This window comes from Anomaloglossus baeobatrachus, chromosome 6, assembly GCF_048569485.1.
Source record: "Anomaloglossus baeobatrachus isolate aAnoBae1 chromosome 6, aAnoBae1.hap1, whole genome shotgun sequence".
Taxonomy (NCBI): domain Eukaryota; kingdom Metazoa; phylum Chordata; class Amphibia; order Anura; family Aromobatidae; genus Anomaloglossus; species Anomaloglossus baeobatrachus.
The window spans coordinates 183,812,406-183,838,366 of NC_134358.1; the positions used below are offsets into that span (position 1 = coordinate 183,812,406).

General features: G+C 48.1%; 1 protein-coding gene across 4 annotated transcripts in view; it reads right to left on the minus strand.

The window, feature by feature from the left end:
• The window catches only part of SPIRE1 (spire type actin nucleation factor 1), a 265,068-nt gene that overhangs the window by 114,169 nt on the left and 124,938 nt on the right, over positions 1–25,961 (minus strand). For all 4 annotated transcript variants that reach the window (XM_075314570.1, XM_075314572.1, XM_075314571.1 and 1 more), the window contains exon 3: positions 3,916–4,146. In XM_075314570.1, coding sequence (XP_075170685.1) covers positions 3,916–4,146 — 231 coding nt within the window. The remainder of the gene's footprint in view (positions 1–3,915; positions 4,147–25,961) is intronic.

A 25,961-nucleotide genomic window follows, 5' to 3' on the forward strand; every position in this document is an offset into this window, starting at 1 on the left:
GGGAGCACACATAATATGGTAAGGGAGGCACACAATATGGTAAGGGGGGCACACATAATATGGTAAGGGTAGCACACATAATATGGTAAGGGGAGCACATATAATATGGTAAGGGGAGCACATATAATATGGTAAGGGGAGCACATATAATATGGTAAGGGGAGCACACATAATATGGTAAGGGGAGCACATATAATATGGTAAGGGGAGCACATATAATATGGTAAGGGGTGCACATGTAACATGGTAAGGGGAGCACACATAATATGGTAAGGGAGGCACACAATATGGTAAGGGGGGCACACATAATATGGTAAGGGGGGCACATATAATATGGTAAGGGGTGCACATATAACATGGTAAGGGATGCACACATAATATGGTAAGGGATGCACATATAATATGGTAAGGGGTGCACACATAATATGGTAAGGGGTGCACATATAATATGGTAAGGGGTGCACATATAATATGGTAAGGGGTGCACACATAATATGGTAAGGGGTGCACACATAATATGGTAAGGGGTGCACACATAATATGGTAAGGGGTGCACATATAATATGGTAAGGGGTGCACACATAATATGGTAAGGGGTGCACATATAATATGGTAAGGGGTGCACATATAATATGGTAAGGGGTGCACACATAATATGGTAAGGGAGGCACACATAATATGGTAAGGGGGCACACATAATATGGTAAGGGGTGCACACATAATATGGTAAGGGGTGCACACATAATATGGTAAGGGGTGCACATATAATATGGTAAGGGGTGCACACACAATATGGTAAGGGGTGCACACATAATATAGTAAGGGGTGCACATATAATATGGTAAGGGGTGCACATATAATATGGTAAGGGGTGCACATATAATATGGTAAGGGGTGCACACATAATATGGTAAGGGGTGCACACATAATATGGTAAGGGGTGCACATATAATATGGTAAGGGGTGCACACATAATATGGTAAGGGAGGCACACATAATATGGTAAGGGGGCACACATAATATGGTAAGGGGTGCACACATAATATGGTAAGGGGTGCACACATAATATGGTAAGGGGTGCACATATAATATGGTAAGGGGTGCACACACAATATGGTAAGGGGTGCACACATAATATAGTAAGGGGTGCACATATAATATGGTAAGGGGTGCACATATAATATGGTAAGGGGTGCACATATAATATGGTAAGGGGTGCACATATAATATGGTAAGGGGTGCACATATAATATGGTAAGGGGTGCACACATAATATGGTAAGGGGTGCACATATAATATGGTAAGGGGTGCACACATAATATGGTAAGGGGTGCACATATAATATGGTAAGGGGTGCACATATAATATGGTAAGGGGTGCACACATAATATGGTAAGGGGTGCACATATAATATGGTAAGGGGTGCACATATAATATGGTAAGGGGTGCACATATAATATGGTAAGGGGTGCACACATAATATGGTAAGGGGTGCACACATAATATGGTAAGGGGTGCACACATAATATGGTAAGGGGTGCACATATAACATGGTAAGGGGTGCACACATAATATGGTAAGGGGTGCACATATAATATGGTAAGGGAGGCACACATAATATGGTAAGGGGGCACACATAATATGGTAAGGGGTGCACATATAATATGGTAAGGGGTGCACACATAATACGGTAAGGGGTGCACACATAATATGGTAAGGGGTGCACACATAATATGGTAAGGGGTGCACATATAACATGGTAAGGGGTGCACACATAATATGGTAAGGGGTGCACATATAATATGGTAAGGGGAGCACACAATATGGTAAGGGGTGCACATATAATATGGTAAGGGGAGCACACATAATATGGTAAGGGGTGCACATATAATATGGTAAGGGATGCAAATATATTATGATAAGGGGTGCACATAAACAGGATGACATAAGCCCCAGTAATCAAAGAAATGACTAATCATGAACAATAAAATAATAAAGATGACCTTGATGAGACATAATGAAAATGAACAGTCCTGCTGTGAAGGTAATGGATAATAAGATCTGAAAAACAATGTTAAAATAAACATTACACCCTGAAAATCAGACATGGGGTGCAGGAATATAGACTGAGGTTCAGAGTGAGGTAGCTATCGAAACAACTCCAAGAAAGGGAGTAAAGGATCATAAAAGTCAGCCACAAGGGGTGAGAACAGATTGTCAATTCTTGAAGTGAAATATTCGCGCTACGTCTTGACGACGAGCCTGTATATGTTCTAATGGAGATCATTTAAGACTTGGGGCAGCGGAGGAAATTGTGAATCCCGCGTCCTGAGATCTGATGCTAATGACACCTCATGTATAATTCACGCGAGTCACTAATAATGCTACTATAGATACAGACAAACGCCGACACCTAGAAGACGACTTATGTCTGGTTTCCATGGCTGCAATACGACTTCTACATTAACAGCCAAGAATAATAAAATAAGACTAAAGCAATTATACAGCATTACGTGTAAAGTGAGAATTATCCATTCAGAAACCAGAGGTCAATAATAGGGTTTACAGTATTAAATTGAGCCTGACCCATGCCAGAATTTCTAAAGAGCATTGTATAATGGCTATTTAGTGTCACGTGGACAGATTCCTTTAAAAACCTGATAAAATAAATACAATTTTAGGGAGCGGGCGAAGGTTATCAAATCCAGCCTCTTGCTATGGGGCCCCATGATTTCTATGTAAACCCCTGATTTCAAGTGATCCACGGGTTGTATGTGGTCCTAACAAGGATAACTCTCATTATCAGCTCATCAGGAAACTTGTATTTTTTTAGGAGTTTTTTTCTTGTGCTTTAAGTAACAGGGTGTATAATAGAGGCAGATATTTATTAATATATTGTCATCTTTACACGCTATACATGACTGCACAGGGTCACACACTTCTAGTCCTATAACCTCACATTTCGAAAGCAAAGGTAAATTGGTAATTGAAAATGCAGCTAGTTCAAATCTTACAATATGTAACCTAAGGGTCCCGTTACACGTAGCGACGCACCAGCGATCCGACCTGGTAGGGATCGCTGGAACATCGCTACATGGTCGCTGGTGAGCTGTCAATCAGGCAGATCTCCACAGAGATCAGCCACCAGCCACCCGTGTAAACGATAGCTCCCTGCTGGCTACCGGAGGAATCTCCTGTAATGCCAGGCCTGGATTCAGTTACCTGCATTGCACTCGAGCTCTCAGGTGCAGCCTGGTCTGATCTCAGAGTTTGCAGGACTGCACCGCGAGCACCGAGTGATTGATTCCCCGGCGATTGCGGTTCAGTTCATAACAGCTGTGGACAGACCGGGGTGCAAACCGGAGTTCAGGTGAGAGCACTGGAGATCAGCCCGGCATGTCTTCAGCTGTCATGAACTGAACTGCAATCGCCGGGGAAGCAATCCCTCGACGCTCGCGGTGCAGTCTAGGCTGCACACCGGAGCTCTCACCTGAGCTCCAGAGAGCAATGCAGGTAACTGAATCCAGGCCTGGCATTACTGGAGATTCCTCCAGTAATCAGTCCGCTTGTTGGTCTCCCACCGTCAAACACACCGATGCGTGCTGCACAGCGGGAGACCAACGAGCAAAAAATGGTCCTGATCGTTTTGTCACGGTCAGCGACCTCGCAGCAGGGGCCCGCTCGCTGCTGCTTTTCATACACAGCGATATCGCTGGCGAGGTCGCTGATACGTCATAAAACCTGTGATGTTTCAGCGATCTCGCTGTGTGTGACAGGGGCTTAAGGGGCTTAAGCCCAGGATAGTAATTTGTAAGGGTTTTTTGTTTTTGTTTTTTTGGGGGGGGGAATTGGGCAAGCATTTCACGATATTCACAGACCTGAGAAAACTGTCAACATTACAACAAACAGTATTACCTTCATGACGTTCTTGTATGAATGTCGGAAGGCTGGAGTCTCCTTTTCATTGGCATCGTCCTCTTCTTCATCCAGAGCATCATATCCTTCATCATTGCTGACGTCCGTTTCATCCACATTAGTCATGTTATCTATGAGATGCTCCAGGGGAGGACACAGCTCCCGCTCCTCATTTTCTTTCAAGCCATAGTCCAGAGCTTTGTAGATAATAATCCCAAGAGATACAATTACCTGAAAGATAGAAGATCATTATCAAGTGCACGAAAAGATGCCCAAGAATGAACACATTTTAGGGGTCACTACTTTCTTTTTGTCTCATGCACACTATTGCTTTTTTTTCCCTGACTGAATTGGAAAACTGCAACTTTTTTCTTTTTTCTTATCAGCAGGTCAGATTTTTCATAGTCTTTGCAGCATTTTTTCAATATAGAAAACAAAACAATGAGGAAAAGCCAAAACGCTTAATTAAAAAAAAAAGTATTTGTTGTTAAAACTAACATTTTTTAAACATGTACTGTAGATAAATTACACATTTTGTAAAGCAGATTCTTTACTGCCAGGAGCACAGATTTTGTCAGCAGAAAAAAAATGTTACAAAAACGCATTGTGTGAACACAGCCTCAGAGTTGCAATAAGAACCCATTCAGGGAATAGGACATAAATTCAAAAGCAGTGGAAAAAAAACCCAACTCATCAAAAACAGCCATCAACCATCAAGGGTCAAACGGCAAATGCACAAGGAGAATGCAGCCGACCCCTTATGGTAAAGGCGGGGGCAACACAGGTGCAGGATACCGATAAGACCACCACTCATAACCTACCATATCATGAAGGGGGTGGTTGCTACTATTAGGCCTTGTGCGCACTACATGGAATTTTCCGCGGATTACCCGCGGATTTGCTGCATGTTTCGCTGCAGAAAATGTTCATAACATCTCTGCAGTGATTCACCAGCAAACCTATGGGAAAAAAAATGCTGTGCGCACTAGGCGGAATTTGACAGCTGCATGTTTTGCTGCGGGATTCCCGCAGCAAAAACAATTGCATGTCACTTCTTTTCCACAGGTAGCTGCGGCATTGCACTCCATTGACTGCAATGTAATCGTGAAATCCCGCAGGGAATAACGCAGGTAGCAAATTCTATGCGTTTCATTGAGTTTTCCTACGTTATTCCCTCCGGGATTTCGCGTTTTCGGGACATAATGTTTATCACTGTGATGTCATTATGACAGGAAGAGGAAGCTGAGCAGAGTAAACACACAGATCACACTCACACACAGACATATAGAATACACATAGAAATCAAACGTACATATTAAAAATAAAAAAAACAAAAAGTGGGCTCCGCCGTATTTTTACTGTCCAGCCGAGGTAAACACACAGCGGCGGCCCGGTATTCTCAGGCTGGGGAGGGCGAGGGCCAGGGTTAATGCGCCCCACCCCTCCCACAGCCAAGAATATCAGCCCGCAGCTGCCCCGGGAGTGTCACATCCATTATGCGACAGTCCCGGCGTGTCCCCGGCTCTTCCAGATTGCCGTGGTGCGGTGTCAATCAAGGTAATAATGAGTTAATGTCAGCGGATCACTGCTTAAGCCTTAAGTCCAGGCTTAGTCATGGCAGCGTCTATGATACAGCTTACATGATTAACCCGTAAGTAAAGTGAATAAACACACACACACACACACACACACACACACACACACACACACACACACACACACACACACACAGAAAAATCCTTTATTTTAAATAAAATAGCAAAAAAGCCCCTCTTTCGCCCCTTTATTAACCCCTCCCGACACCGCTCCGCCGTAACCCACGCAGGTCCCACGATGCTTGCAGACTGCTGCAGCCACGTCTGACACATTGTACTTAATGCAGCCTCGTAACGAGACTGCAGGGGTAACCACAGGTCATTTCTCGCGGTCGGTAATGTGAACACACTTTCGCTCCTGAGAACTGCAGTGTGTCCTCACAGGGACTCTATTGATTGACCTGTCACTCTATTGATTATCTATCTATCTATCTATCTATCTATCTATCTATCTATTATCTATCTTAGAAGTAAATGACCTTTTTTTTTTTCAATGTGCTTTATTGCAGTGAATGAATTAAAACACATACCAATCTGCGGAAAAACTGCACCAAAACGCATGCGGATTTCGATGAGGTTTTTTTTTAGTTTATTTCCGCGGGTGCGGAAATCTTTCAGAGCCTGCGGAAATTTAAGAAAATTCCTTTTTTTAGTGCGCACAGGGCTTTAGACATGCACACAGATGAGGTATTCATAGAGCAATAGTCACACAGGTATGTGTGATGCACAGTGTCTGGCTTACAGCCTATTGATGCTGCCCTTCTATTAGATCAGGTGGGCTGCTCCGCACTATATAAGTGCACCCCACAGTACAGACACCCCAAAAGGGCCTGGCTGCATCCTGCATAGAAATGAAAAAATGTGCGATAAAAAAAATGATATAAAATGATAAGTATTGGTCCATATTTTGGCCAAAATACGCAAGCTCGTAACCAACCATCAAGGGTCCCCACAATACATTCAAATAACATGCACACAGATGAGCTTCACGCCCTATGAAAACCTCATCTATGTGCATGTCTAATACCAGCACCCACCCCCTCCATGAAATGGTAGGCAGAGAGTGGTTGTCTTATCGGTATTCTGCACTTGTGTTACCCCCGCCTTTTATCATAGGCGGCCTGCTGCATCCTTGTAAGCGTGGGGACCCTTGACGTTGGGTTACGGAGCTTGTGTATTTTGGCCAAAATATGGACCAATACCTCACTTTATTTATTGTCATTGCAATAAGAACCCATCAAAAAAGGTAATGAGGTCCCATTTGGCACAAGAATACATTGGGACTAAAATACATGTACTGCAAGTGTCACTTTTTGGTTTCTTCTTTACTTAGTGTGGAATATTCTGTATACTATAGCATTTACTTTTAAAGTGAAACAAATGGCAACTTTTGTCTGCAGATAAGAAAAATAAACAAATTCTATACTTTGAATTAATGACAAATACTCTCATTGAACCTCTCTAGACAAGTAATGCACATCTAAAGGATTTACATGACAGAAGACAGACACTAGTTACAATCTATGAGCACATTTTAGTCCCACTGTCTCACTGATGGATTTTTAGCCATCAATGTAAAATACTTAAAAATAGCAATAGAAAACTAATCCCACTGATCACCATAACCTAAATATATTTTAATACAGTCATGGATTAGAGACCCTACAGGCTTTGTGGCCACCATAAGACCTTATATAACAGTACTAACCCCAATTTCACAGTGTCAATAATGGAATAATGTCATCTCATGGAAGCTTAGCATCAGGGTGATTTATGTAGACACTGATGCCATAGGCTTCATATATATGACGTCTACTTTCACTTGCAGCACAGAATGGATCACTATGCACCATTCTTTGATTGACCCCAGGGGGGCACCACCATAAAGAGGCCTTCATAAGGGGGAATGTCACACCGGTTCTTCTACCGGGATTAAGGTGTGGGGTGGCATAAAGTCTAGAAGCCGGACTCCCTCTGTTCTTAATTCTAAGTACATTAAGATGAGCCACCCCCCTTGTGTTAGAGTTCAAGTTCGGTTCGTCAAACGGCGGGGGGGTGTTCGTCGAACACCTTCGAACCCCATTGAAAACAATGGCAGGCAAACACAAACACATAGAAAACACCTTCTAAGGTGTCGAAAAGGTGACAAACAACTCACAAGACACCACAAACACATGGAAAAGTGACAAGTACATATACTCATGCTGAAAGAATAAGAGCTGGACGAGTAAAAGGAGGAGAAGACACAGATATAGGCATGTCATGCCCTTCTAAAATCATGTAAAACACAGCAAGGGGACTCCAACAAGAGTCTCCATTTTTTCAAAATATTGAGCCACAGACACCACTTAAGTGGCATCAATTGTCCCACAGTTGCAAACTTGACATGTTGATTTGCGTGAAGCACAATAAAAAATACACAAGCCTTTACTCTTCCCAGGATGACACAGGGGTAGAAAAGTCCTTGCGGATCCATGACTTGTTCATATTGATGAACGTTAGTCTGTCCACATTGTCACTGGACAGACACGTGCGCTTATCTGTCAGCACACACCCAGGAGCACTGAAGACATGTTCAGAGACAACGCTGGCAGCTGGACACGACAAGATCTCCAAAGCGTAAGTGGCGAGCTCAGGCCATATTTCCATATTGGAAGCCCAAAATGAGCAAGGCTCCTGTTGCAGAGTCATGGCATCAATATTCACTTGGAGATACTCCTGTATCATCCTCTGCAGGCGTTGACTATGTGTAAGACTTCTTGTGCCTTGTGGCCTTGCAAAGGATGGTCTAAAAAAATTCATGAAACTATTCCATAAAATTGCTGTTACCACCAGATACAGTGTTGCTGGTACGGTTTGAGTGATGACGACTTGACAGTCCCATGGTTGGCAAGTTACAACTGTGAGATTCACTCTGGCTTTTCCATTAAACACCAGTGGTGCACAATCACAATTGTGTAACAGCTTCTGCTCATAATCCTGCATATGTGCGTCCCTTTCTATGGCAGGAATTATTTTGCCAAATTTTGACTTGTACCGGGGATCTAAGAGTGTGGCAACCCAGTAGTCAGCATTACTTCGAAGTCTGACAATCCGAGGGTCATGTTGTAGGTAGTGCAGCAAGAAGGCGCTCATGTGTCTTGCGCATCCAGGAGGACCAAGTCCTTGGTGTGTTGGTGGAGGCGAGGTGGGAATCATGCTTCCGTCCTCTGCCCTCCCCCCCCCAACCTCGCACAACAGAAATGTGAGCAAGGTCTCCCTTATCTGCTGAGTCTTCCATGCCCATCGCCAGTTCGTCCTCCATTTCTTCCTGGGGTCCTGCACCTTCCTCAACAGTTTGGCTGCTAGCATGTGCCCTTGTTAATCCCTCTCCCCCACCGTCCCATGCCTGCCGCCTTGTAGATCTTGGTATCCCTTTCGCATATAAATCCTCCTGTACTTCCTCCCCTTCCTCTTGTCCCACCACCTGACTCCGAATACTGTTTAGAGTGTGCTCCAGCATGTAGATGACTGGATTGACATGCTACTCATGGCATAGTCAGCGCTAAACATCTTCGTCGCTATGTCGAAACTGTGCAGAAGAGTGCATAGGTCCTTGATCTCAGACCACTCCAGCAACGTGATATGCCCCACCTCTGTATCTCGTTGGCCCAGGCTATACGTCATAACGTATTGCACCAGGGCTCGGCGGTGCTGCCACAGTCACTGTAACATGTGGAGAGTCGAATTCCAGCGTGTCGGCACATCGCATTTCAGCCGGTGAACCGGCAGGCGGAAAGACTTCTGGAGCGATGCAAGTCATTCAGCTGCGGGGTGTGAATGGTGGAAATAAGCACATAGTGACCGTGCCCTCTGCAGAAGACCATGTAGGCCGGGATAGTGGGTTAAAAAATTGCTGGACAACAAGGTTCAACACGTGAGCCATACAAGGCACGTGTCACATTGCACCGGCGAAGGGCCGCACCCAGGTTTGCAGCATTGTCACACACGGCCTTCCCTGGCTGCAGGTTGAGTGGAGACAACCATTACTGAAACTCTGTCTCCAGAGCTGACCACAACTCGTCAGCTGTGCGACTCACATTTCCCAGACATTTCAATGTAAAGACCGCCTGATGCCGTTGAGCTCTGCTGCCAGCATAGTAAGGAGGTGTGCGGGATTCCTTGTGCGCAGTTACTACGCGGGTGACCTGACCAGACAGGCTTTGGGCGGAGGTGGAGGACCCAGACGAGGTGGAAGAAGCAGAAGCAGTTGAGGAACTTCTACATACAGAGGATTGACGCACAACTCGTGGGGACGGCAAGACTTCTACAGCAGACCCTTCTCCATCTCTCACCATAGTTACCCAGTGCCCAGTCAACGACATGTAACGCCCCTGTCCATGCTTACTGGTCCAAGTATCTGTGGTGAAATGCACCCTGTCACACACACAGTTTCTCAAGGAAGCGGTGATGTTGTGTGCGACATGCTGGTGTAGCGCAGGCACACCTTTCTTGGAGAAGTAGTGGCGACTGAGCATCTGGTACTGGGGCACTGCGACGGACAGAAGGTCTCGAAAATCCTGTGTGTCCACGAGGTGGAAAGGCAGAATTTCTGTAGCCAACAGCTTGCAGATGCTGAAAGTCAACCTCTTAGCTTTGTCATGGCTAGGAGGAAATGGTCTTTTACTTGTCCACATCTGAGGGACCGAGGGCTGGCTGCTGTGCTGAGACGGCATGGAGTAGGGTGTCCCTGGCAAACTGCTGGTCTGTGAGGAAAGTGCAGGCAGAGACATAATGTTGCCTTCATCCAAAGGTGGTGCTCTCGATGTCTGAGAGAGCTCAATACCAGCAGCTGTTTCCACTTCCAAAACAACTGACGACCTGCCAATCACACTGACTGTTGCGGGTAAAGAGGTGGAAGGTCTGCGTCCAAAAGCATGTGTGACTGCTGTCCCCACAGTCACAGAGGATGAAGAGCACACGGATGCACTTGAAGGAGCAGATGGTGGTTGGCCCGCTCCACTAGGCCGCATTGTAGCACAGTGGGTTTTCCACTGCGACTTATGCTTCATATCCATTTGACAGTTCATGGACCAAGTACTCAAACTAGTGAGTTTTTGGCCTCTACTTAGAGATTGGCGACAAATCTTACAGATGACATGAGTTGGGTGATCCTTTGCAATGTCAAAAAAGGACTAGGCTAGGCAAGGCTTAGAGCCCATGCGACCTGCAGAGCCACCCCGCCTTCTGCTCAGAGGCAGAGTTGTGGCTGAGCATGCAGTTGCTGACGTGCTTCCAGTACTCAGTCTCTGTCCAGGAAGGCGCAACCTAACCTCGTCGTCAGTAGCATCCTCCTCCACCTCCTCTGCTGACCTCATCAACTGCCTGTGGGTTGACAGTAAGTGGGATCTACAACCTCATCATCACCCTTTGTGTTTTCACTCCCCTCATCCTCAGAGCCAACCTCTTCCTGCCCTCACTGAATACTTAAGTTGTCATTCCAATCAGGTATCCGAGTCTCATTGTCATCAGCATGCTCCTCATTGCCTCCACCAAGAGGAGTTACAGTTTGGGAATGAGGGTCCACATTATGCTCAGAACTTTCTTCATCTGGGCCTGAATCTGACTCGCAAAGCTTCTGGGCATCAGTGCAGATCATTTCCTTGTCTGGACTCACTGCAGCTTTGGAGCAGACCTCTGATTCCCAGGCTATAGTGTGACTGAATAGCTCTGCAAACTCAACCATCTCTGTTACCCCATACTCTGCAGGGCGGGTGGAGACTTGAGAGCTGGTAGAAAGCAAGTGTGATTGGGGTGACAACTCAGAGGACTGGAGTCTTTGGGATGTTGAAGTTGAGATGGAGGAGAGGCCACTTGATGGAGCACTTGAGATCCATTCAAGCATCTGCGGTTTTTGTGCCTCATCTACCTTTGGTAGCAATGGTAGTTTCCGTAACAAAGGGATCATATCAGATTGTCCACGGAAAGTAGTAGACATCTTACTTTGGCTGGAAGATGGTCTTCGGCTAGAAGATGGCCTTTCTTCAGCAGATGTTACTGTTGCTTTACCACCTACCACATGGACACAAACTTTTTTTCCCTTTCCAACACACCTGTTCCCCTTTCCACTAGCATCTGGCCTTTTGCCACTCATTTTGTTTGTGAACAAATTGGACACTGTTTGTTGCAGTTAAAAATTGTCTAGCAGAAATGGAGAGGTGGTGTAGCTTTCTTGACAGCAGTAGTAGGTCACTGACTATCACAGACACTGATACTATGCCCCAAAGAATTGCCTGGACTACCTACAGTTAAAAATTGGTGAATAGAAATGGAGAGGTGGTGTAGCTTTCTTGACAGCAGTGGTAGGTCACTGACTATCATAGACACTGATACTATGCACCAAGGAATTGCCTGAGCTGATTTCGACAGACGCTGTGAAAAACCCTTGCACAGCGCTGGCACAGACCTGACTAGCAAAAATAGCTATGAACTGTTGTAATTTCAGCCCTTTTCACGGCTAGATTAGAAGTAGTCCCTAATCCCTACCTAAACCGATGTGTAGATTGCACTTTATAGCGCCCACAACAGCAGCAGCGGGAGCGGTGACTGACACTCGCCCGCAGCACTGAGATAATGGCAGCGATTGGGAAAATGGCCGGGTCTTATAGGGCAAGGACATGTGACATGCACAGCCAATGAAACATGCCCTTGCTTGTCTGGCAAAAATCCACTTTGGTGTGTGTGTGTGTGTGTGTGTCTGTGATTGGCTGACAGCCTGGCCCCGCCCCACTGGACGCGTGGTTAGGAAAAAGGAAAAAAAAAAAAATGGTGATCGCCATTCATTCAGCACTCAGCACCACTGATCTAAACCCCGTCCCCCCCGCACACTCTACGCTGAATTTTGATAATATTATTAACAGTGACTGACAGTATTACAGAGAAAAGCCAGCTAGTAACTAGCTACGCTTTTTGGTGATCGAACAGTTATCGAACTGTCGAACGTGAAGCAAATCGTTAGAGTTCGTCGAACGACTTGAACATCGCCCAAAACAACTCGAATTTGAAATTGGCTAATGGTTCGAATCGAACACAGCTCATCTCTAATTAACAGCCCTGTGTTAGATTGATTTAGTGACGGAACCAGTAATATGGTCATTTAACCAAAGTGTACTACAACACGGTTTTCAACACGCTGCCGCCAAACTGCATGTTACTTGCAAGACAGTAAGCAGCTAGCTTGGCCTAATTTTGCTCCCATGGCCGGCAGCATCTCTGAATTGGTCTCGCTTTGAGCACATTTTGGCCATTATTGGTCAGTGAAGCCAAAGGAAGCTGACAGTAGTGGATCTTGATGATTTGCATGCCCAACTGCAGTAAGTGCTTCTGCATATTCATCAAACAACCATCAACCTCAATGATAGCAGCCAAACCATGTGAGTATTTCTGTGCGTGGAGCAGACAATTAATGCTAAATAAATTGCGATATTTTGAACATTTTGTTTCCAGTTTTTCAATCATTTGCCTATCACTTTGTTCATGAATCCTGTAATTTTCACAATTCCACTACTTTCCCTTCTGGTGTTGCATTATTAATGCTGAGAAGTGATTAAAAAAAATAAATAAATAATAGACATGGAATGATGAAAGTTATTGCAGAAATGATTTAAATTTAAGGCAGTTTTTCTCCTGTTTACAGCCACAAGCATGACAAAAAAGCACAACAAGCGATCGGACTCTACTTCTGGGATCTCCACATATCACACCTAAAGATATGCCACAAATGTCTATGATGAAAATACCCTGAGAATAGGGAGAAACAGTTTAGAAACAGACAAGCCATGCTCTATCTCAGAATACAGTAGGAGTCAGAATTCTATAATAATAGGAATAGAGGGAACATTTCTACCATTAAAAGGATTCTGACACCAGGTTTTTGCTACCTCATTTGAGAGCAGCATAATGTAGAAACAAGAGACCCCGATTCCAACAATGTATCACTTATATTTTTAGCTGCAGCAGTTGTGACAGAATCAGAATTCTTAGAAGTATAATGCAGCAGAGCTCAGAAAGCTAACCCCACCCACTCCACAGCTTCCTGTGTACATTGCCTATTGACAGTGAGTTGCTTATCAGAGGAGGATGATGTGGTCATAAAACTGCTCACAGGCCTTGTAGTCCAGGGCGTGATAATCACCTCGTGATATAACCTTCAAGTAAAGCAATCTGATAAGTGACACATGGCTGAAATTTTTGTTGTAGTACTTATCTCGTTCTGTCTTCAGGTTACATAGCAAAAACTTGCTGACGGATTCCCTTTAATGGCATTTATCTGCAAATTTACCAAATATTATAGAAAATTAGAAAGCCAGAACGAGACTACACGGCCTATGAAGAGGTTTATCAAGTGAGTGTCAGTGGTTTGCAAATAAATTTGTAATCGGCAAACTGAAAACTTTGCCATTCATTGCGCTTGATAACCATCTTATACCATCCTTATACAATCCATCAGGATTTGCCCATTTCAGTGTGAAAAAAACCCCGAACCCCACTGTATCCTAAATATAAACCATTGGACATTATCCGAATAGATCCTTGTCCAGATAACACATCAATATAGTCAATAGAATAGTCTAGGAATTCCCTCCATCATCTTTAGTGCTACGGAGCTTCTTCTACCAGTAGGTTTAGATCTCAGAACCAGAGTGACACTTCCTGATGATAAGAAGCAGCCAAAAATATCTTACCACGTACTCATAGGTCACACTGATATATGCAACTTCCTACTGACGAATCTCTGCTGAAAAAAGCAAAGTCATTTCCAATCACCAAAGGGCAGCCATAGGGGGTAAAGAATGAAATGGGACATGTCAAAACAGGGCCTGACGTGTACTGAGGTCAGTGATTTGTTGAGGAGCTCAGATAACGATCACAGAAAAATCTAATATTGTGTGGTTATAGGCGAGGCTAATGGTCACATCTTCGTTAGGGAAGCCATTTATTTTTTGCTTTGTTCAAGGAACAGAAAAAAAAAAATCATGCAGAGGATAGATCTGTCACATGACAGAGAAAAACGACACTTGAGGGAAACCCATTGACTTTAATTAGGTTCGCTGGTTTTCTGTCGTGATGAAGGTTTCAATTCCTCACTATGGTTAAGATGTGATTGCTGTCACTGAATCAGAATAATCTCCGACATTCAGAGGCTGTGTAGCTCAGACTGCCCTGCTCTTGTGGACTCCGGGGTACTCAGTCTAGGCAATGCTCTGTGAGCTAAATACATTGGGTACACAAGGTCTCTAGTAGTCTGATATAGTATATAATCTGGTGGTCCAGGCTGCTTTCAGCATTGTCTACACTAGATACAAGGATATTCACTTCTCAGCTGGGAGCACGGCCCCTAGAGGTAGAAAATGATCATGTATTTAAGGCCTCCACACACACTACAGCAGGGGTGGGCAACTAATTTTCCTGAGGGGCCAATATGAGAGACTGCGACTGGTGTGGCGGGCAAAAGCAATAGGCTGAAATTAATTCTGCTCAATAATAATATTAATATAAAATCATTATAATTATTATATTATATGTATCACTAAACATTGAGCAGAATTAAGCATGTTGACACCCCCTATATACAGCAGGAGCCCTCACACAGCCCCCTTTATACCGCATGAGCCTACACACAGCTCCCCTATATACAGTATGAGCCCCCACATAGCCCCTCTATACAGTATGAGTAGAGTTGAGCAAGTACCTATTCATACTCGCTATACTGATAACGAGTAATGCCTAAAACTCGCGTATTCGTTCCGAACAGCGTGTGCAATGCAAGTCAATGGGGAAAAACTCGCACTGTAACGAGTAACCCGAATGCCGCACTATTTGCTTCTCACACAAATAGTACAGCATTCGGGTTACTTGTTACTTTGTGAGTTTCTCCCCATTGACTTGCATGGCACATGCTATTCGGAACGAATACGCGAGTATTAGACAGTATTTGTTAGGAGTATAGCAAGTACGAATAGTTATGTACTCGCTCAACTAAGTATGGGCCTTCATATAGCCCCTTATATACAGTGTGAGCCCCCACGTAGCCTCTTATTTACATTATGAGTCCGCACATAGCCTCCTTAATACATTGAGCCCCACATATCCTCAAGTAAACATAAGCCCCACATAGCCGTCTGTATAGAGTACGAGCCCCACATAGCCTCCCAAAAAAGCATGAACCCCACACAGCTTCCTAAATACATTGTGAGCCCCCACTCAGAGTTCTACATACATGACAAGGATGTGATATCATCGTGTCTGCTGTGCTGACTGGTGGAAGACTGGGCTAGCATCACCATGCTCCACCAATGTGTTCACCACTGCACCCTGTGGATGCAGACAGTGGTAACATCAGAAAGACTAGTAGTGGACGGGCAGCGGCAAGCATGGTGCAGCCTGTGGTCCACCGTTCTTAGCCCTTCAGTTGTCGCGGTCCAAGGGCCGGACTGGTACAGCCAGAGGATCGGATGTGGCCCACGGGCCACACTTTGAAAGCTCTGCATTATACGAATATAAGGCAGCCCCACTCAACAAAGTCATTTGTATGTGTGGGCAGAGATAGCAGCTGACCAAACTATCATTCTGGTGACAGCTATCTATTGTGTAAGGAAGCCATTACAGGAAACACAAAAAATAATGAGAAATTGAAACATGTACAATTGAGTAGTTGAGCGCTGCCCTGAGGATAACTAGTCGGCCATCCATACAGTATCTCGTGGTTAGATCATGTATCTGCCGGTCACGCTAAGAACTAGAACGTTGATAATTCATCAGGTCGCCAATCATTCTGAGTGTACATAGTAGTGTAAGGTTTGCTAAGAGCATAAAATAAAATGTTCTGATCTTCAGGGAGGGGAAGTATTAGAACCTGTAAATAATGTCAGGGCGTTAAATCCCCTCCAACCAAATTCTCTGTATTATTCTCCACCACAAAAAGAATTTATGCAGCATAACAACATATTTCAGGAGATGGAAATTTACAGACCGTGCATGGGGTGCGCTGCAGTCAGTTTGATGAGCCATTGCTTTAGTAAAAACCTTTCCGCTGTGTGGAAAATGACTGCACTTTCCTGGCTGGCATGGGTCATTGTAAATACACGCTCATTAAACTTGCCAAAATCAGAAATCACTCAGATTTCAAATGAGGGAAGGCAAGTTACTCTCTTGGGCTTATTTCGCTCCATAGAACACCCTGCTTAGCCCATAAAGCACATTAATATGTGTTGTCTATAGCTGCAAGTGCACTCCTATAGCCCTAAATATATTGAACCCAAATTAGAGATGAGCAAACCCGAAATTTGATGATCGTACCAAAAAACGGACAAAAAACAGAGTTCGGGTTCGGATGCTTTGCCCGTGCAAACCACTCTCGTGAACATTGCTGTGCTCAGATACGCTTGGTGCTCAGATACACTTGGTGCTCAGATACGCTTGGTGCTCATCCCAGTGTGGACTGCTTGCAGTGTTTGAACGGCTCACACTGGTGGTAACAAGAGCATTATTGGATGTAGTTTGCTCCAAACAAGCAAAAAAACAAACAATAAATAGTGTAAAAACCTCGCCCACCCTCCCCGGAAGTGATCTTTTTATTTCTGGCTGCATGTGGGCGGAGACCCGAACTAGTGACTTCCATTGGGGTTATGGTCAAGTCCGGGTACCAAACCAAACTTTATCTAAAGTCTGGCTGAACTCGGCAAACTGGACTTCCATTGGTCATTCATCTCAAACCCTAATGCCTTAATGTGATTCTGTTACCAGGTTTGTGCTACATTATCTGACAGCAGCATAATATAGGGAAAGAGAAAGACTATATTACGTACCGGTAATGGGATTTTCCTGAGTCCACAACAGCACCCACGAGAGAGGGATCCGCCCCCTTCAGGACAGGAAACCTACAGATAAAAAGGGGCGGTCCCCCTCCCTCATCAGTTGGTTGCAGAGACCGGGAGAGGAACCGCCAAAGAATTAGTAAATAACACAGATGAAGCCCAGGACACCGAAGCGTGAGAAAAAACAAACAAAGAAAGGGCAGGGGTGTAAAGGGTGCTGTCGTGGACTCAGGAAAATCCCATTACCGGTACGTAATATAGTCTTTTCCTGTCGTCACGACAGCACCCACGAGAGACTTAGAGAGAAGACACACTGAGGGCGGGATAACCACGTGAAGAGCCAAGCTGCCAAATGGAAGGTCAGTGGAAAAACCAAAGGCCAGCCGGCAGAGCCCGGAAAAGTGGAAGGAGAAGACCAGGCCACAGCCTTACAAAACCGTCGAGGAGACATCCGCCACAGCCACCAAGGAGGAGGTCACCTCCCAGGAGAACGATCCATCACCGAGGAGGACAGGAGAACAGGCTGCACCACAGACGCGAGGGAAACAGTAGCCCACAGCCATCGGGGCAAGAGACGGCACGACACCAGAGGAGCACAGCCGGAACCCTGAAAGACAAAAAAACAAAAGACCCATCCAGCCGCCAAGGGGCCGCCGAGCGACCCGTGGGGGGGGGACAGCGCCCCCCCAATCAAGGACGCGAAAGGAAGGAAGGGAGAAAGAGCACACGACAGAGAGGGGCTCGAAGGGCGCAAAGGGTAGGGCGCCCAACCCTAGAGCAAGACCCCAGGGAGGAGAGCCAGTATACGGACCGACTGGCAGCGGCCCCCAGCCGGAAGGAAGCGCACAACCCCTCAGAACCCGCAAGACGGGATTTAAACAGGGCGCCCAGGGCAGAAACAGGCACCCGGAGGGAACCGACCGAGAGACCCATAACCCTTCCCGACAGGAGAACGGCAGAACAGAGGACAACGGAATACAGCAGGAGGAGGAGGTAGGAAGGGAGGGCAGGAAGAGCATCCATAGCCGAACACAAGGCTGGGTGCGGACTGGCGGCCTACAGCGCAGCAAGGACGGGAAGGCAGCAACGCCCAGACAAAAAACACACCGGCAAGGGGAGTTCCACGACGCGGGGGGAAGGAAGGGACTCCGTGACAGGAGGGCTGGCCGGGACGGAAGAACCTAGGGGCGCTCGAACAAGCACGGCACCCAGGAGAGAGAACCAGGGACGGCAGGGCCAGAAGGGAGCAGCAAGGAACACCAGAAGCGAAGCATGAAGCCCGAGGCGCCAGGCCCGGCGCAAGGCCAGGGAGGCGCAAGGCGGCAGAGGCGGCAGACCAGAACACAGGCCCCCGCGGTCCAAAGGCCAAGAGGCACAGAGGCCCCAAGAGGCACAGAGGCCCCAAGAGGCACAGAGGCCCCAAGAGGCACAGAGGCCCCAAGAGGCACAGACTCACAGAGGGCCAGACGCACAGAGGGCCAGACGCACAGAGGGCCAGACGCACAGAGGGCCAGACGCACAGAGGGCCAGACGCACAGAGGGCCAGACGCACAGAGGGCCAGACGCACAGAGGGCCAGAGGCACAGAGGGCCAGAGGCACAGAGGGCCAGAGGCACAGAAGCCCAGAGGCACAGAAGCCCAGAGGCCCAGACGGCCAGAGTCCAAAGGCCAGGAGGCCAAGAGGCCCAGAGGCAGGAGACACAGAGGCCAAGAGGCACAGAGGGCAGATGGCACAGAGGGCAGGAGGCCAGGAAACACAGAGGGCAGGAGGCACAGAGGCCCGAGGATAGGAGGTACAGAAGCAGGAGGCCAGGAGGCACAGAGGCACAGGGCCCGGAGGCCCAAGGCCAGGAGGTCCAGAGGCCAGGAAGCCACAGAGGTCAAGAAGCCACAGAGGCCACAAAGGCCAGGAGGCCCAGAGACCAGGAAGGCCGGAGGTCAGGAGGCAAGGAAGCACAGAGGCCAGGAGGCCCGGAAGCACAGAGGCCAGGAAGCACAAGACCTGGAAGCACAGAGGCCGGAGACACGAGACCAGGAGGCAACAGCGGCACGTGGCCAGGAAGCACAAGGCACAGAGGCTCGAGGCCAGGAGGCACCTAGGCAGGAGGCACCGAGGCCAGGAGGCACCAAGGCCAGGAGGGAGAGAAGCCCGAGGCCAGGAGGCAGAGAGGCCCGAGGCCAGGAGGCAGAGAGGCCCGAGGCCAGGAGGCACAGAGGCCCGAGGCCAGGAGGCACAGAGGCCCCAGGCCAGGAGGCACAGAGGCCCCAGGCCAGGAGGCACAGAGGCCCCAGGCCAGGAGGCACAGAGGCCCCAGGCCAGGAGGCACAGAGGGACAGAGGCACGAGGCCAGGAAGGACAAGGCCAGGAATCACGAGGCCCGGAGCACGAGGCCAGGAAGCACGAGGCCAAGAAGCACGAGGCCAGGAGGCACAGAGGACCGGGACCCCGAAGCACAGAAGCCCGGAGGCACCGAGGCCAAGAGGCACCGAGGCCAAGAGGCACAGAGGCCAAGAGGCACAGAGGCCAAGCGGCACAGAAGCCAAGCGGCACAGAGGCCAAGAGGCACAGAGGCCAAGAGGTACCGAGGTCAACAGGCACAGAGGCCACAGAAGCCAGGAGGCCCAGAAGCCACAGATGCCAGGAGGCCCAGGGGCCACAGAAGCCAGGAGGCCACAGAAGCCAGGAGGCCAGAGGCCACAGAAGCCAGGAGGCCCAGAGGCCACAGAAGCCAAGAGGCCCAGAGGCCACAGAAGCCAAGAGGCCCAGAAGCCACAGAAGCTCAGAGGCCACAGAAGTTAAAGAGGCCCAGAGGCCACAGAAGCCAAAAAGGCCCAGAGACCACAGAAGCCAGGAGGCCACAGAAGCCAGGAGGCCCAGAGGCCACAGAAGCCAGGAGGCCCAGAGGCCACAGAAGCCCAGAGGCCACAGAAGCCAAGAGGCCCAGAAGCCACAGAAGCCCAGAGGCCACAGAAGCCAAGAGGCCCAGAGGCCACAGAAGCCAAGAGGCCCAGAGGCCACAGAAGCCAAAAAGGCCCAGAGACCACAGAAGCCAGGAGGCCACAGAAGCCAGGGGGTCCGGAGGCCACAGAAGCCAGGAGGCCCAGAGGCCACAGAAGCCCGGAGGCCACAGAAGCCAAGAGGCCCGGAGGCCACAGAAGCCAAGAGGCCCGGAGGCCACAGAAGCCAAGAGGCCCGGAGGCCACAGAAGCCAAGAGGCCCGGAGGCCACAGAAGGCAAGCGGCCCGGAGGCCACAGAGGCCCGGAGGACACGGAGGCCCGGAGGACACGGAGGCCAGGAGGACACGGAGGCCAGGAGGACACGGAGGCCAGGAGGACACGGAGGCCAGGAGGACACGGAGGCCAGGAGGACACAGAGGCCAGGAGGACACAGAGGCCAGGAGGACACAGAGGCCAGGAGGACACAGAGGCCAGGAGGACACAGAGGCCAGGAGGACACAGAGGCCAGGAGGACACAGAGGTCAGGAGTCCACAGGGGCCAAGAGGCACAGAGCCACAGGGGACAGAAGGACACAGAGGCCAAGAGTCCACAGAGGCCAGGAGTCCACAGGGGCCAGAAGTCCACAGGGGCCAGGGAGTCCACAGGGGCCAGGGAGTCCACAGGGGCCAGGGAGTCCACAGGGGCCAGGGAGTCCACAGGGGCCAGGGAGTCCACAGGGGCCAGGAGGCCACAGAGGCCCGGAGGCCACAGAGGCCCGGAGGCCACAGGAGGCCACAGAGGACAGGAGTCCACAGGGGCCAGGAGGCCACAGGGGCCAGGAGTCCACCGAGGCCAGGAGGCCACAGGGGCCAGGAGTCCACAGGGGCCAGGAGTCCACAGAGGCCACAGGGGCCAGGAGTCCACAGAGGTCACAGGGGCCACAGGGGCCCGGAGTCCACAGAGGCCACAGGGGCCCGGAGGCCACAGAGGCCGGGCCAAAGAGGCCGGGCCACAGAGGCCAGAAAAGGACCCGAGGCCACCGAGGCCAGGAGACCACAGGGGACACAGGGGCCAGGAGGCCCAGCCGCCGTCCATGCGGCAGAATCCTAGCTCCAAAGGCCCGCTCCCGGGCCTGAAGCAATGCACCGACCCCGGACGGGCGGCAGGGGGAAGGGCAGGCAGAGACTCTGATGATCCACCGTGCACTGCCGGGCCACCGTCGAGGAGACAGAGCGCGGACGCGGCCCCGGACACATCGCACACGCCGTGCAGCCGGAAGGCGCAGCCCGCGACACAGGGAGAGGTGGCGGCCTCCGTGCACTGCCGGCAACAGACAGCAACTTACCGACCATGCCGCGTCCGGCTCAGGAAGGAGGGGTCCACGGGCTTCACTAGGAACCTTCCCGGTCCACTCCCCCGGAAGCGCTCCTGTGCACTTCCGGGACACGGCAGCAGAGAGCGCGCGCTGACGCGGCAGGGCCCCCCCTGCCGCGCACGAGCAGAGCAACCCGGAAGAAGCAGGCACGCGCATGTGCAGGCGTCATTTCCCTGGAGGCAAAGCCGGACCAAAGGAAAGAGGACGAGGTGCACCGGAGGACGGAGTCCACGAGGGGAGCTCCACCGACCGTGCTTCTGGACCCTGAGCTCCGCCGTTCCCTCGGAGACCGCACGGACTCAACCGGACCCAGGTACTGTAGGTTCCTCTCCATGCAGGACAGGAAACCAACTGATGAGGGAGGGGGACCGCCCCTTTTTATCTGTAGGTTTCCTGTCCTGAAGGGGGCGGATCCCTCTCTCGTGGGTGCTGTCGTGACGAAAGGAAAACTAATTCTAATGATGTATCACTTAGTCTATTGGGGGCAGCAGTTGTGACACAATAAGAGTTCCTCGATGTAACAGAGCTTCGAGAACTAACCCCACCCACATCAAAGCTTTGTGTGTACATGGTCTATTGACAGTGAGCTGCTCATCACTGTTGGGGGAACGTGGTTGGACTAGCAAGCAAGCAAAACCTAGTCCAGACAGTGATAAATCACTCATTGCATAGAAACAATTCCACGCAGCCTAATAAGTGGAACATCAAAGAAATCAGTGTTTGAGCATCTACCTCATGCTGTTGTCAGATTACATAGCAAAAACCTGCTGACAGATTCACTTTAAGGCCCCCAAACACATTAAAGTAGGCTGAGCCTGCCAAACACGAGGTGGCAAGATGACCATTTAAAGTGTAAGCGGACCTCTCAACAGTCACCTGACAGATCATGTCGGGGGGAGAGAAGGACTGCGCAGTAACGCTCACCCCCCATACACACACAGAAGCTGCCACCAGAGGTGTCAGCAGCTGCTTTTTCTCCTCTCTTTTCTCAAAGTACAAAAGCTAAAGTTCTTTATATTCAAATGGATTAAATGCAAGATGTCTTCCTAGGAGTCATGAGCTGCTAAATGGGGGTATGTGGAGGAGAATTTTGTAATATACCTTAAGAAATCTTGAGTGAACAATTCAGAAGGACTCGAACTGTGAATGTATTACACAGACAGTACACGGATTTTAAAATTATGAGGACTGTGAAATACTTAATTCCTCCTAAGGTGGTGCTGCAAGGTAATGGAACACTTCCTCCCCATTTACAACTATTCCTTGGGGGTTCATCTTTAGTTGGGCATCTCAATAAAAAGGTTTAAACTTGTATAAGTGAAAAATTAAATGTGATGTCAACCACCTAAAAAAATAAATGTGCCAATAAATGTGAGAAAAGAAAAAAGTAAAATAAATTACATAAAAACGCAAAACAACAATCTACAGGATCACTGAAGCTCCGGTACTGTTGGCAGAGATCCCTAGCGGTGTCTTAAAGGCTTTCGAAGGAGATTGCTGCTGTCACCTTAAGCCTATCAGCTGAATGGCTGCAGCGGTCATATTCGATCTAAGCTACAAGAAACAATCCCCTGGCTTTTTGTTAAATCTAAGAGGGAACATGACGGCTGCAGTGGTCACTTGGCACCCCATCTGAAGCGGCAACAGCAATACATAGGAGCAGGAAGGGGTTTAGGTAAGCAATATGATTTCTTTAATTTTACCACCTTAATGTTTCTATGTTTAAATATATATTTAGTGGTAAAAGGATAGGTGAAAGAAGGTCCCCACAGTAAGCAGTTTAAAGGGACTGTCAGCACAGAATGACTGTGCAAACCAAGTACAGGCACTCGGTGCATCATGGCGGGGCCAATCATTTATATACACCTTCCCACCTGCTTGTTTCCAGCTATCTTCACCCTTCTCTAAGCCATCAATGAAAGAAGAGGGGTAGAGAAGGAGAGAAAACAGGCAGGTCGGAAGGTCTATACAAATGATTGGCCCCGCCATGATGAACGAGGGCCTGTTCTTGGTTTGAAAAGTCATCCTGTGCTGATAGGGTCCCTGTAGAAAGGTCTCACTGTTGGCCATCGTGAGGTTTGTCTTGGGCTAGACACAATTTTTATCAGGTAAATCTTAAAAAGACTTCAACATCACTCGTTGACAACAATATATCAATGAACAAAGTAATGTTAGGTTGAATGACACTAATAGGGCCTGTGAAAAAAGGTTTGCCCAAAAGCAGCCAATCCCTATACCGTCATCACCCAGGAAATATTTTTGCTGCTCTAACGCCCATTTCTGATTAATCCTTTGTCAAGAAGCCAGGAAACTAAGAAATGTTCTAGATGTAGAATAACATGGAGATATTCTTGTCTCAGCAATAAAAGACAAAAAACCCTTTGAAAATGACCCTTTAAAGGGGGACAAATTATTGCTTTAAAGGGAACCTGTCACCAGTTTTTTGACCTATAACCTACGGCCACCACCACTGGGCTCTAATATACAGCATTCTAATATATAAGAGCTAAAGCTGCTGGTTATAACATAAAAGACACTTTATAATACTCACCTAGAAGGTCGCTCAGGTGCACAACAGTCGGATGGGTGGCGCCGATCTACGGAACCAGTGTCTCCCCTTTTGGCCATCTTGGTCTTCCTTATTCTGAAGCAGCGGTGCATGATGCGTCTACGTCATACACATGCGGTGGCACTGAGGTCCTGCGTAGGCGCACTACAATACTTTGATCTGCCCTGAGAAGGGCAGATCAATGTGCGCCTGCGCATGACCTCAATGTTGGCGCGTGTGTATGACATAGACAAGTCATGCACCGCGGCTTCAGAATAAGGAAGACCGAGATGGTCGAAAGGGGAGGCGCCGATCCTGAAGAACGGAGACACTCCTCTGACCGTTGTGCACCGGAGTGACCTTCTAGGTGAGTATTATAAAGTGTTTGTGTTATACCCAGCGGCCTGGGCTCTTATATACAGCATGTTAGTATGCTGTATATAAGAGCCCGGTGGTGGTGGCCGCAGCTTATAGGGCAAAAAACTGGTGACAGGTTCCCTTTAAGGAGGGAGCCTTAAAAGTTTACCTCTCGGGATCCGAACGATGAATAGAAATTGATGGAGTAGTAAAGATTCTAAAAAATAAAACATGATCGTGTGGAAACAAAAAAAGACTGAGGCGGTAAAAGAGACCACGCTGTTGTATGACTATATCAGCTGTATGACTGACCTTGCCCTAAGGCTTGTATTGTAGATCACCATATGGATAAATGTACTCTGGACAGACGGTATTCCAGAAAAAAATGCTGTAATTGAAGTCTGACACCAGACAAATATTTCCCCTTCAAGAAGGTATCGTATCAACATCAATGGCATAGGCAGTAGCTGAAGTATACCACGGCTAGACGGATCTAGACATCGCAGATATGGATATGAGAGAACTGATCAGAATCAAACATTTCTATCTGTATGGCTCGCACAGTTGTGAACAGTGAATTTGCCTAATTAGGGCTATGGGGAAGAGATTTGTACAACTACATAACTAGGCGCATTTATGGATCGCTCCTTTAAAGCGCCACTCTTTTTTTTTACATTTCACCACTGGAGTAATGCAGTAAATGTACCGCAATTCCCCCGTCTTATACTCACCTGCTGCCGTCTGCATCTGTTTCCAGCTTCGCTTTGGTCGGTCTCCTGTAATTTGTGACCTCCCAGCAGCTTCAGTGTTTCAACTCATTCCAACTCTATGAGAACCTTGATTTTGCTCTCAAAGTTGAATCAAGACTTCGAGATGTAACTTCTGACTTTCCAGCCAGTCACAAGTTTTGGGCACAATATGGCACCACGGGACCGGAGAAGAGCTGAAAAATGATTTAGCCAGTGGAAGGTTAGTATAGGACAGAGGACTTACATTTAAAGCGCCACTCCAGCGCTGAGGAAATAAAATAAAATAAATTGTAGTGGCGCTTTAAAGAGAATCAGTCACCAGGTTTTTGCCACCTAATTTGAGAGCAGTATACCCTAGGGGCAGACACCCTGATTCCAGCAATGTGTCACTTACTGGGATTCTTAGTGTAGCTTTGATAAAATCCCTGTTAGATTATCATTACAGGACTACTTGGCGTGCTGCCAGGTAGTCCAGCACATTCATGAGCTCTGTATAACTGCTAGATCTACACCAGAGAATACATTGATTTTTGTTTTCAAAATGACAGCAAACAGCTCAGTAAGTGACACATGGCTGGAATCAGGGTCTCTATTTCTATATTATGCTGCTCTAAGAATGGGAGCAAAA